The 12,408-nt window shown below is 39.0% G+C and overlaps 1 protein-coding gene across 1 annotated transcript in view; it reads left to right on the top strand.

Annotated features, from left to right (window-relative positions):
• Positions 1–12,408, top strand: part of LOC135217083 (TBC1 domain family member 16-like) — a gene marked incomplete in the record, with an annotated part of 154,700 nt that overhangs the window by 40,907 nt on the left and 101,385 nt on the right. Inside the window, 3 exon segments of the mRNA XM_064252770.1 lie at positions 3,083–3,263; positions 4,551–4,656; positions 10,164–10,757. Of these exon segments, the coding sequence (XP_064108840.1) occupies positions 3,083–3,263; positions 4,551–4,656; positions 10,164–10,757 (881 nt within the window).

Raw genomic sequence — 12,408 nt, 5'->3', positions numbered from 1 at the left:
CTTCCAAATGTTCAGCCCATGAGAAGCAGTCCTTCAGGCGGCTTTCCCCTGTGTTTTCATTACTGAAGAACGCCCCGCTTTCATTGCAACTACGACTTCTCACCGGACAGCAATGAAATAGCGGTTAGCGTTTTCAGTCATTTGTAAGCACAGGTTCAGAATCTTGAGAATCCTTCTCTCGATTCGTCTGTGAAGACGTAGGTTGCATTCAATATCTACCTTCGTCTTCAACGGTACATAGCGATAAGATCTTCAAGAGATGGCAGTCTCTTGGCCAAGGCAAAGCAGTGCTGCCTATTTTCAGTGTTCAATCGGAGGAGGCCGTTTCTGGAGTAAGTGAAGGGAAATGACTATTCCTCCAACTCGGATTGTGAATTTCCTTATGGTTCTATCTTTCCGTCTGAAGTATGAGATAAGCTAGAAGTCCTAACTATTGTAGAATATGCAAATATGTTGTTGACGGCCTCTAGGCTCAGAGATTCGGTTCTGTCAAACAACAAAGCTTCACGATCTTTGAGGTCTGTGGAGATCTTGAAATTCTCTGGATCAAAGGTTCCGGCATGGAACTTAGACGTAGTCGGAGTTTCTGATGCCAAAAGCATTTCGAACCTATCCTTTCTGCGAACTTAATACACGTGACCAGAAAGGCTAATATTCTAACCGCTCTAGCCACGGCAAAGAGGGTTAGTGAGGTTTTAGCCATCTTCAGAGGTTTTGGCTTTAAAGGACATAATGCGGTCTGTCCTCTAAGCCTTCCGTTCTTGATAAGAACGAAAACCTGTCTAACCCTTGACCCGAAGGCTTGGAGACCAAGGGTATGGCACAAATTATTGGGCAAGGGCATTAGAGTCCTGTGCCCTGTAGGGTCTCTCAAGTTTTATCTTGATAAAACTATAGAAAGTCAAGGTCAACGGACAATCTGCGGTGCTCCGTAAAAAGACCAGACTGGTTCATGTCCAAGAACACCCTGGCATTATAGCCAAGGAGTTCTTTTAAGAGGTCTCATTCATTATGTTGGCATAAAGATTAGAGATTTTTTCTTAATATGAATGCTCAAGAAGTGAGGGCGCGGCCTCTGAAGCATTTCAACAGAACATGACACTCAGTAACATCCTGAGTGCCACGCTTTAGCGAAGCAACTCTGTGTTCGCTTCACACTCCCGACAATCTGCGGTGTTCCGTAAAAGACCAGACTGGTTCATGTCCAAGAAAACCCTGGCATTATAGCCAAGGAGTTCTTTTAAGAGGTCTCATTCATTATGTTTGCATAAAGATTTGAGATTTTTTCTTAATATGAATGCTCAAGAGGTGAGGGCGCGGCCTCGGAAGCATTTCAACAGAGCATGACACTCAGTAACATCCTGAGTGCCACGCTTTAGCGAAGCAACTCTGTGTTCGCTTCACACTCCCGACGGGATGTGAAGACGACATTTGAGATCTGTAAGTCGCTAGGACCATACATTTCCGTAGATATATTATTGGGGCAGGAAGCAACACGAATCCTATCCTATAGAAAAGGGATAGGTGTGCTTTAACTTTGAAGGGTTGGTCGCTTGAGGCGCGTTCCTTTTCTTTAGCCTAGAAGTTATGGAACTAACTTTGATAGGTTAGGTCAGGTGGTGGTTTTAGCTTCGGTGCCCTCAGAAGTATGGTCATATGGTCTAGTCACATTGTGGTCACGCCCCCGTTGACAGATCATCTAGAGCGCACCAGCATTACAGGTCTCTACCTCGCTGGCAACTCTAGTAACGCAGAAGCAGACTTTGGTGACAGTAATCACGAAGTCGGCTATGCTAACAGGTGAGGAACCAAGATGTATATCATCGACTTAATTTAGTTTCCCAAAAAATCCTATTCTGTCTCTTCCCACCATCCGAAGGTGGGATTCAGCTATATATATATCTGTCAGGTAAGTTTCATGAACAAAATGTTATTGTTATAATACAATTAAGTTTGTTCATACTTACCTGGCAGATATATATATAGCTGTATTTTCTGAAGTCCGACAGAATTTAAAAATTCGCGGCACACGCAGTGGGCGGCCAGGTGGTAGTACCCATTCCCGCCGTGGGAGGCGGATATCAGGAACTATTCCCATTTTCTATTCATATTTTATCAGTGCCACTGTCTCCTGAGGGGAGGTGGGTGGGCACTTTAATTATATATATCTGCCAGGTAAGTATGAACAAACTTAATTGTATTATAACAATAACATTTTTTGTGATAAAACTATTAAAAAAACCAAGTATGAGCATTTTTAGTGGTTTTTCTTGAGTTTTAACTGACAAAATAGGCTGTTTTTAGCATTTTTATAGGGGTTCCAAACATTTGCGGGTTCTAACTATTCAAGGGGGTTCTGGTACGCATCCCCCGCGAATACGGGGGGACCACTGTAATTAGAAATAGTATTTAGTACTCATTCATTTATTTTTTACCCAACATTCGGGAACTTGAACAAAGAAGTTCAGGAATTTGTCATCTTGGAAATTTAGGGTGTCTTGAGGGCATGTGTTAGTTAAAATCAGTAAACTGGTAAATAGTTAAAATCAGTAAACTGGTAAATAGATAATTTTGTCAAATGAAAGTGAAATGCAAAATAAGCATGATACACGTGAAGGTGGACATAAATATACATGAGGGAAATAAAAGGAAAAATGGGCAACACACATGCTTTGCATCAGTAAGTACCAAGCAAAGCATGAATAAGAATTAATGGAAGAAAGAGCTTCAATGAGGAAAGTGAGCTTACAGATCTTTGTATACAGTGGATGCAGTTATGTAAGCTGTTATCAAGTTGCCCATGAAGTATTGTCTGTAAAGGGATTAGGAGTTAAAAGCTTATAATGTGAGCAATAAAGGGTGAAAAAGAGTCAGGTTAAGTGAGGGTAAAATTGTTGATAGATATTTTGAGCAGCAACCATGATTTGGTAAGGCTACAAAAATTTTATTGAAGCACTTGTCAAATAGATGGAATCTAGGGTAGAAGAGATTTGTGGTACTATCTGCCAAAAAAATATTCCTGAGATATGGTTGTCTTTCTCTTAGAACATGACCAACACTTCATGACTTAAACTTGTTGCAGGTAAAAACAATGTTTGTGTTCATCCCCCATCTCGATATCGTGGTGATGGGGAGAAAATACATCATCCTGGATATCTAGTTATCAAGTGCTTGGCAGATGTTACCTTGGGAACAACTCTTCATCTTAGCTGGATACCAAATGATCGCCTGCGTCGTAATCATGAGCTGATATCACAAGCAAAGTAAGTGATCTTTTGAAGATAATCATATATAATTCACAACTGTAGAAGATACAAAAGTATAATCTAGAGATTTACAGTTGTGCTTTGTTGAACAATTGACAACCCTCTTATGTTACTTGTGGCTATTGTACCCAATATGCAAGGAGCCCGAAGTGGTGAGTTTCAGTATGAATTACAAATGTGTTAATAGGATTTTAATTCATCACTAAATTGTCAACAGGTAAGTTACTCTGCATTGTACTTTTTGTTTTGCTATATAGGTAGCCAGCAGTTCTTGTACTATTTTGTTTAAGTGCTCCAGCTAATAATACCCTTGAGATTTGTCTTTTTAGCATTAGTAGTACTTTTCACTCATTGCAGTATTCTTGTACAGTAAATTTGTTGTTCCTTTTTTGTGAGCTATTGTCATTTTTTAGTGTGAAGATATGGTAACTTGATATGCATGATTTAAGAGCATTTCTGTATTTTTGGTCTTGTTATGGACCCAACAAACCAGTTCTTAAGTATTTAAATGCTGTAGTACTTGAATACCATGAAAAAGCAATGTTCAGACATAGAAATGGTATAAATTGATTTGAGTTGACAGTTTCTGCCTGGTTTTTAAGAGGCAGAAGCTCATTTCTATTATGGTATTTATAGGGGTGCACAAGAGAGAGTGCCTGATAGAATGTACATGGTGTATTGATCGGTCTGGGGAGGAAGGGTAGTTAGGGAGTCTCCAAATAGCACAAAGAGGAAAAAGGATAAAATTGAGACCAAATCTCCTACTCCTTTCCCATGCATGTACCCTACTGGGGGTGACTGTTTAATGTGCCTTACATGCACAAGATAGGGTAAAGAGTCTTTTGCAGTAGTATTCTTTTCTGTATCTTGGTTTTCTTCTGTTTCCTTTGGTCCCTTCTTATTTAGTTGTCCAACTTCTTTAATTTTTATCTTGTAGACATATTTTTATTCTTACCCCAGGACAAATCCTTAAAATGAGAACTATGAACCTAGAAACAACAATTGTGGTCTTTTTTTGTTTTCTTATACCATGTGAATATACATATCTTCCTCTTTCCATTGATGAGTTTTTTAATTTGTCTTTTAAATTGGCCATCCTTAAATTTAGCCCAGTCATGGGTGTATGCATTAGCATAGATTAGCCCAGACTGTGGGAATTAAGGGTTTATGCATAAGTGGATAAAATGTAGTAGAATACCTCTTTTAATATTAAATGACCAAGAACAGAAATTGATAAAAAAAAAGTTTTTTATTGCAAAGGTGCTTTCTGTCTTACATTTTCAGTCAGGATGCCAGCAGTCGCAGTAATTCTCCCTATCCTACATCTGAATCAGAATCCCTGTCTGTTTCGTCACTGGTGTTGCATGATGGTACAGCAACCTTCAGGAAGGTATGTATAGAAATGTATTTATTCATTATGCTGAAGCAACATAGGTGAAGTACTAGTACTATATTTCAGTGAGTACAGTTCCTATGTTCAAAGTTACTTAACTGCAGTCTTTGAAGGTTCAGTGTTTAGATTGTTAAAATTTTCTTACCTTGATAAAAGTATGATATACACGTACTAGCTTTAAGGTACATCATAATTTACAATTGCCATGGTGTTAGCCAGTGCCTAAAACAAGTCTTTTACTTATTTTTATATGCTAGACTACATATAGTAAAATCTTTGCATAAGAACCTGTAAGTGGCTGAGTTTCTTATTTTATGGGAAAGTTTATGTAGTGAATCTTAATTTCACCACAAGCCAATTTTTCATCCCGAGTAAGTAATAATAAGAAACTACAAGAATATAGTCTCATTTTTTGGGGGGGATTAGTGTACCTTGATTAGCTGCTGGGAGGTAAGTAAGGGGTTTGGAACTGCACTCACTTAATTAACAGTGTCGCTTCTCTTCTCTTGTTCTGCTAGCAGACTTTTAGCGATACTCTTCCCCTTTTTGAAAGCTACCTCTTTGGATGTTACCTGTTCCTCTGACCAAGACCTGCTCGTGTCTCTTCTGGGAAGCCTGCCTTGATTCTGTCCATGTTTGGCCTGGAAGAGGTTGGAAAGATCTGTGATTGCAAGAATTTGAAGCTCACTTCACAGTTGGAACTATCAAGTCCCCTGTGAGAGAGGTTTTTTCACAAATTTGTGCAGGAGATGGCAAGTTTCTCTCTGGTGTCCACCATTGTACATACTACAGATTATGGAATTTCTTCTTCCTCCACCAAAAGAAGCTTTACTGTTGATGTAAAGATCTATTCCTCAGCCCTTTCCCAGGTGTTTCAACTTGAAGACATGGACCTCACTGCATCATTAAAGGCCTCCAAGGTCTCGACGGGATCTTTGAACAGTCATTTTTACCTTGCAAACTTGGTCTATGGAATAGGTTGGAAAGATGTATGGTCACAAGAAGTTGAAGTGCACTTCACAGTTAGAACTATCTAGTATCTCCTGTGAGAGGGAGGTTTTTTCACGAAGTTATTCGGGAGATGGCAAGTTTCTCTGGTGTCCACCATTTTACATACTGCAGATTATGGAATTTCTTCTGCCTCCACCGAAAGAAGCTCTAATGTTGATGTAAAGAATTACTGCTCAGCCCTTTCCCAGGTGTTTCAATTTGAAGACATGGATCTCTTTGCATCATTAAAGGCCTCCAAAGTCTTGACAAGATCTTTGAACAGTCTTGTTCACCTTGCAAACTCGGCCTATGGAGTGAGATGTGACTCTTGCTCTCTGTAGTCTCACCTAGGTATTGTTAAAGTCCCTGAGGTTGTCTCTAGAAAGTGATGTTATACTAAAGACTCATCTTGTTAGCCTTAGCATCAATAAGGGGATTAGGTGAGCTGCACAGGTTCTCTCTCTTAGTGCAGCACTTTGAAGGATGGAGATCCTTCACATCAGTTTTTGCCCCTAAGTTTGTGACAAAGTCTCAGAACCCTTCAGTTTTGATGAGAGATTTGAGATTATTCCATCCCTTCCTTTTAAGACTTTGCAGTGCAGTGAGATGCTGCTGTGTCCAGTTGTGAGACTTTTGGTGTAACTTCCACAGACCTTAACATCTTGGGCTCAAGTGTCAACAACTGTTCAATGGTATCAGGAGGTACAAGAATGAATTATCCAAGAGAAATCTTGTTTTGTTAGAAATTAGGATATACATAGTATTGAATTTTGTTAAATTGAAGTTTTAGTGCATAGCCAACAGAATACTTAAAATAGCTAGTGTACTTAATTTCATAAAATACTGTCTGTGAGTGACCAGAGCATATAGACAATGACCCTCTTAAGTTATTGCCAATTTAAAGTGCTGCTCCTCCAAATAGTCAAGTATATTCCCTAATTCCCTAAACAGATTCTTACACATTCAGTGTCACATTTTGGCAACTTTTTTTCTGAAAGGCTCTTTGTGTGTCTTTGCTGAGAGGAATGCTCAGCGCTTCAGAAGGGCTGCTCTGTTACAGGCAGATTGATCTTTTATTCAGAGGTGCTTGGGGAAAATCCTCAAAATCCTGTGGCATGTTTGCCATTTTTGAAACTATCAAATCCCTCTGCTAACTGCTTATTTTGTCATTAGCTCTGAAATTGTTACATCCAGTTCCACTACTAAACCACCAGTTTTGCAATTAGCTTTGAAGTTGGTATACATCAGATCTTACTGCTGATCACATAGTGTATAATTAGTAATTGATACAGCGAATCCCACTTCTGACCCGGTTTTGTCGTTAACTCTGAAGTTTCTACATCAGATCTCATAACTGACAACCCATTTTGTATTTAGCCAAGAGCTTTGGGTAATACACAAGATAAAGGATGATTCATACCAGGTAATACATATTAGCAATTTTGGTAATTTAGGTGTAGCATTAATATGAGTATGTTGTGCCCTTTTTAAGGTAAGTTTCGAGTTATGTTCGCTTACCTGCTTCTTCTTCTTGATGATTAGTTCTGCAGTCTGGTTCTATGTTTAACTTTATGCTTCTTCTTAATGTTAGTTCTGGTTTAGTAATCTTAGTAGTCTTAGTCTCTCAGGAGAAGTTTGAATGAGACGAACGGCAGAGTTTCTTTCCTTACTGTGGTAAAGACTACAAGTTACAACTACAAAGCTTATAAATCTATTTTTGGACCCTGGGAATATTTCTACTTCTTTACTGAACGACGGATGCCGGTCCTCTGTCTTCTTCTGTCATTCTGAAATTCAGCCATCCTCAGTTCGAATTCGGCACCACCTCCTTAGGCGGTGTAGGTTCTGGTTCTCTGCCCAACTGGATTCTTGATTCGTGGAGTGGGCTTTCCTTATCTTTTCCCCATCCCCTTTTAGGTGGGGTTAACATGTTAATTTCCCCTTTTCCAGGCGGAGTTATTAATTTAGCATGTTAATACCTCCTCCTGGAGGTGGAGCTGCGTTCTCGATAGAAGCTGAGTAAGTCTGGTGTGAGGTCATATGTCAAAGATTTTATGACGGTCTTTCAGATCTTAATTACGATGATGTTATGGTTTAACTTCCTGTGATTATTCTCTCTCCTTCTCTTTCTCTTTATTTTCACTATACTTTGATTATTCTCTCTCTCTCTCTCTCTCTTCTCTCCCTCTTCTCCTCGTCTCTCTCTCTCTCTCTCTCTCTCTCTCTCTCTCTCTCTCTCTGTTTTTATGGTACCCTATCTACTATTATTTCTTATAGCTATCATTACAAGTATAAAAAATAGAGGATTAGTAATGAGGGAAGGCATGTACACACATCTATGCTTATTGGTGTGTGGCAAGATCACAAGCTGAAAAAACGCAAGCAAGCAGGATCTCCTCACATTTACATTAACCACTCCTGGCTTACAAATATCCCCCAGCCATACTTTATCCTTTACCTTATTTAATTACCAACAGGACACCTGGTTCATCAAGGCAAAAAACACAATCTCATACACATTTACTCACCAGGAAACTTGACACAATCAGGGCGAGAAGCTGTGCTTTCAACATGGTATGGCTGTCGAAAAAAAACTCCAGGAGCAACCCAAAATGCAACACCAACAAATGCAACAACAACACTGTCACCAACAAACTAACAAAAAAACACCAAACAAGCACCAAGACTATAGTATCACCAACTCACAGAAGAAAACACCAAACAAGCACAAAGACTACTCACAAACAAACAAACAAACAAACAAAAACACCAAACGAGCACCAAGACTACACACCAACTCTCAAATAAAAAAACACCAATCAGGCACAGAACTTGATTACTAATACCCTCACTGACTGACTGCTTCTCACTCCGACTGCCTTCACTGACTGATTGACTCACTGTTTCTCAACAAGCCAACACACCCACCAAACATGCAGTTCACTCATCAACTACCCATTCATCATTCTCTCTCTCTCTCTCTCTCTCTCTCTCTCTCTTCTCTCTCTCGCTCTCTCTCTCTCTCTCAATCTCTCTCTCTCTCTCTCTTCTCTTCCTCCTTCAAGCAGCCCTTGAGAATGTTGTCAAATGCAACCAATTCATCAATTCCCCCATAGGTGGTTTACGCTGAATTTTCTTTAGCTTAATTTTTTGCTGCTTGCTCTGAAGTAACTTCATATATACTTGGGAGGGGACTTTCAGTGGACATCCAATCTTCACACAACCACCCAATAAATAGACATGTATATGTCATGGTGTCTTTGGGCAAGAGCCCCTGTGTATGTAGTATGTATCAAGTACAGCTCATTTGCATGTGACCACCACCATTTCCAGAATGCAGACCTGTCTTAAGGTATCATTTGATGTAAACAAAACCCATTCTTGTGTGCAGGATTTTCATTAAGTAGTTTCTGGTCCCAGCAGTCACTATGATTGTCTTTTTTATCATAAAATAATATTGCTAATAACTAAATAATGATAAAATCTATTACTCTTATGATGGAACTCAGTCTCTTATCCAGAGATTGCTTGGCATGTGGCTGGATAAATATGGAGGGTTGGAGTCAGGAAAGGCACCCATCTATAAAACATCTGCCAAAACCAATTATGAAATAAGCCATTTAATGAGTGTTAAACACCTGGAAAAGGCTTATAAAAAAATGCCCCCTAACAAGGGAATAAGCTGAGAAAAAGCAGAATAAAGAACTACCAAAGTGTTATTATGTTTGTAAATATCTATGTGCCACTGTGAGTGTGTACTCTTTGTTCTCTGTAACCAGTTACAGTTAAACAATAAGATTTCAAGAAGAGCATACATAAGTTAGCATAATTTAAAATAAGTAAATGAAGTAGTGCACTGAGGAAAAATAGAATATAAAACAAAATTGATACTGAACCACCATTACATGGCTTGGTGTGACTAAATATACCATAGGCCATGAATCTAGTTGGCTTACCTTAGCATCATTGGCTGAACCTATTCAAAGTAAAAAAAATAGCAAGCATGCCATAAGGACGCAGAAGTATGGTGCCTTTGATGATGTGTGTTTTTTTTTTCTTAGCATCTAGTATACAGAAAAATTTAGCATAAGGTAATCAAGCACTTGTGCAGATCAAGCCACATTAAAGTGCCTTGTATGGATAATTTTTTTGAAATTATATTTAGGTGTTTAATTATTGTTCAACTTTCTGCCAGAGCCCAGTTAAAAAAAATTTATATCATTATTCACTTCATTAACATTTTTAATACATATTTAAGGAAACTGTTAAGGGGTGGTATTAAAAATCTTAATTTTTTTCAGATGTTTGCTAATTAATTGTCACTTTTGATAAACAAGATTGTGGCAAATTAAAAGATTTACTATTATTATAGTACATGGTGGCCTTAATCAGTTAATTAAGACATTTTAAGTTCTGGTAAGCTAGGGATCATGCAGTTCTCTTGCAGAGGGTGAGAGAAAGTAATTTTTCATTTTCATTTTACCAATGGATTACTTTCTTTTTGTAACTAACAGACATCGGTAGATGATGGTGCTACAATGTCAACATCAGGTGTTTCAACACTGGATACAGCAAGTGAGACTAAAGAGGAAAACACAGGGAGTCCAAACTCAGAAGAAGCAGATGATGAGAAAAGGAAATCAGAGGTGTCAGATGAGGGTCTTGGCTGTGAGAAAATGAGTGAAGATAGAACTCCAGAAGATGATCAAGTCTTTGATGATAATATAAAAATTCCAGAGGAAGAGAGCACTAAGGATGAATTTGATAATGGAAATCCAAATGAAAATAGAGAAACTCCTATTAATAATGAGGATCAGGCAGAAAGTATAGATGATGTTCCTGCAGCACTTGAGTCTTTGACTGTTGAAGATGAAGAAAAAGAAAGTGGTCTGGTACCCGAATTAGTCAGAGAAAAATATACATCTATATCATCTTCAGATAGTAGCACTGATGGTGATAAGCTTGGAGGTGATACACTTACTATTACTGAAACAACAGAAAGTTCAGTACCTGGGGGACAGTTAAATAGTGAAATGGAAGACAGCTTGGAATCTTCTCCAGAACCTCAGATGTCCTTACCCTCTTCACACTACTACTCATCAAACCATGGTAGGTCTCCCTCAGCAGATTTTAACTTTTGTTAATGAAATGTTATAGCAAGTAAAAGTTTGCTTTATTCATAGAATATATTTTAATGAGTATTTTTTTTTTATAGTTGTAGCAGTAGAGTTTTGTGTTCACAGTACCAAGGCTTCAGGCAAATCACTTACAGTTAATTTCTAATGGGTTACTAAGTGTCCTAAAGTAAAGTGATAAGGGACCTAAAGTATAAATGATTCAATCCTAAAGCATTAAGCTAAAGCGTAAGGAGCAAGCCCTTTTGCACTGGTGATGGTGACTTCATTCCTTTCCTACTCCAGTTGCATGAGGCAGTTCATTTATTACCAAATTTTTTACTCGATAAAATCTTTGAACTCAGTTTGGTAAAATGCAGGTGACTAGGGATTTTGTGAGCATTTTAATGCAGTATTATTAATGTTTTAATTCATTAGGAGGAAGCAGTTCTGCATCTACAAAAAGAATATTCCATACAGCAGAAGAGGCACGAGTACTTACTATTATAGTGCAGTACGGTCCCAAATTATGTGAAAATTTGGTTGATCCACAGCCTGGCAAAACTGGAAAATTCACAGATTTCGATACACATACCTCATGGGAATAATTCCATTAGGGTCAAGGCAAACAGCAACTTACCCAGTCAAACTTTATTATACGTACTACCCTTTTTCAGTACTTTCTGGGCTCAGCTCGTGTCGGCCTATGAAAGGATCCTTAATATCATTCTTTCTAGGTAAAATTAATCTAAAATTACCAGAGAAAAACAAAATTAAGAAAATGTCAGTAAAACTGACTCGCTCACTCTTAAAAAGAAGTGTCGGTATGGCAATAGGGGCGAGTGGGAACACTACCACGAGACATTCACCAATTAGAACTTCCAATCAGAATCCCCACAAGAGAGAGCTGATACCAACAGGCGATGCGGTCGCTACTACTACTACTAGAGGACGCCACGGACAACAGCGCCCCTAGCGGACATCCTTAATTTTTAGCGCCAGCGTTCGGACGCATTCTCTTTGTGCTTGTGCTATTTACGAGGAATTTTATCACCATTCATCATGGAACGTTCTGCCATCGCAACGGCTAAGTTAAGTGCCTCATAAGTAATGTTTTACTGTATTTTTGTCTTCCGGGAACCAGTATTTTCCTTCTAATAGGTCATATACGGTTTCCCGGTTGTCTCGTGGCGGCGCCATGCTGCCTCGTTAAGAATTCCCGGTCCTCCATACTGGGACTTCTTATACTTATGGGCTTACTATATTACGTTCATCGTTTTTTACATCGAGTTTTAGCTAGGTTAGCCCTTTTACCATTTCTCTTAGTTTGGTATTTGTAGGGCGTATTCTATGTTCCAGCCCAGCATCCCGGCTCTTGCTCTTCATCGGCTATCGCTGGCTCCGAGTAGGCTTCTGTTCCTCGGAACAGTTTGCCTCCTCCTGGGCTTCTTTTTCTTCTACTAAAAGTGTCTTTTCCATCTTTACGATGTAAATTTATTCTATTTAGGGTGTTAGGCTAGCCTAGGTGCATGTCCCATGTATTGGTACAGCCTGGTTCACGTGGCCTTCCCACGGTTGTGTTGCTCGCGGCTTAGGCCACTTGCGGTCACGTGTTCCATCGCACCTTCCCCTTCCCCTTCCCTCC

The sequence above is a fragment of the Macrobrachium nipponense genome, chromosome 7 (assembly GCF_015104395.2).
Source record: "Macrobrachium nipponense isolate FS-2020 chromosome 7, ASM1510439v2, whole genome shotgun sequence".
Classification (NCBI taxonomy): Eukaryota; Metazoa; Arthropoda; class Malacostraca; order Decapoda; family Palaemonidae; genus Macrobrachium; species Macrobrachium nipponense.
Note: the sequence above shows the minus strand (reverse complement) of the source record. Positions and strands in the feature narration are given on the sequence as shown.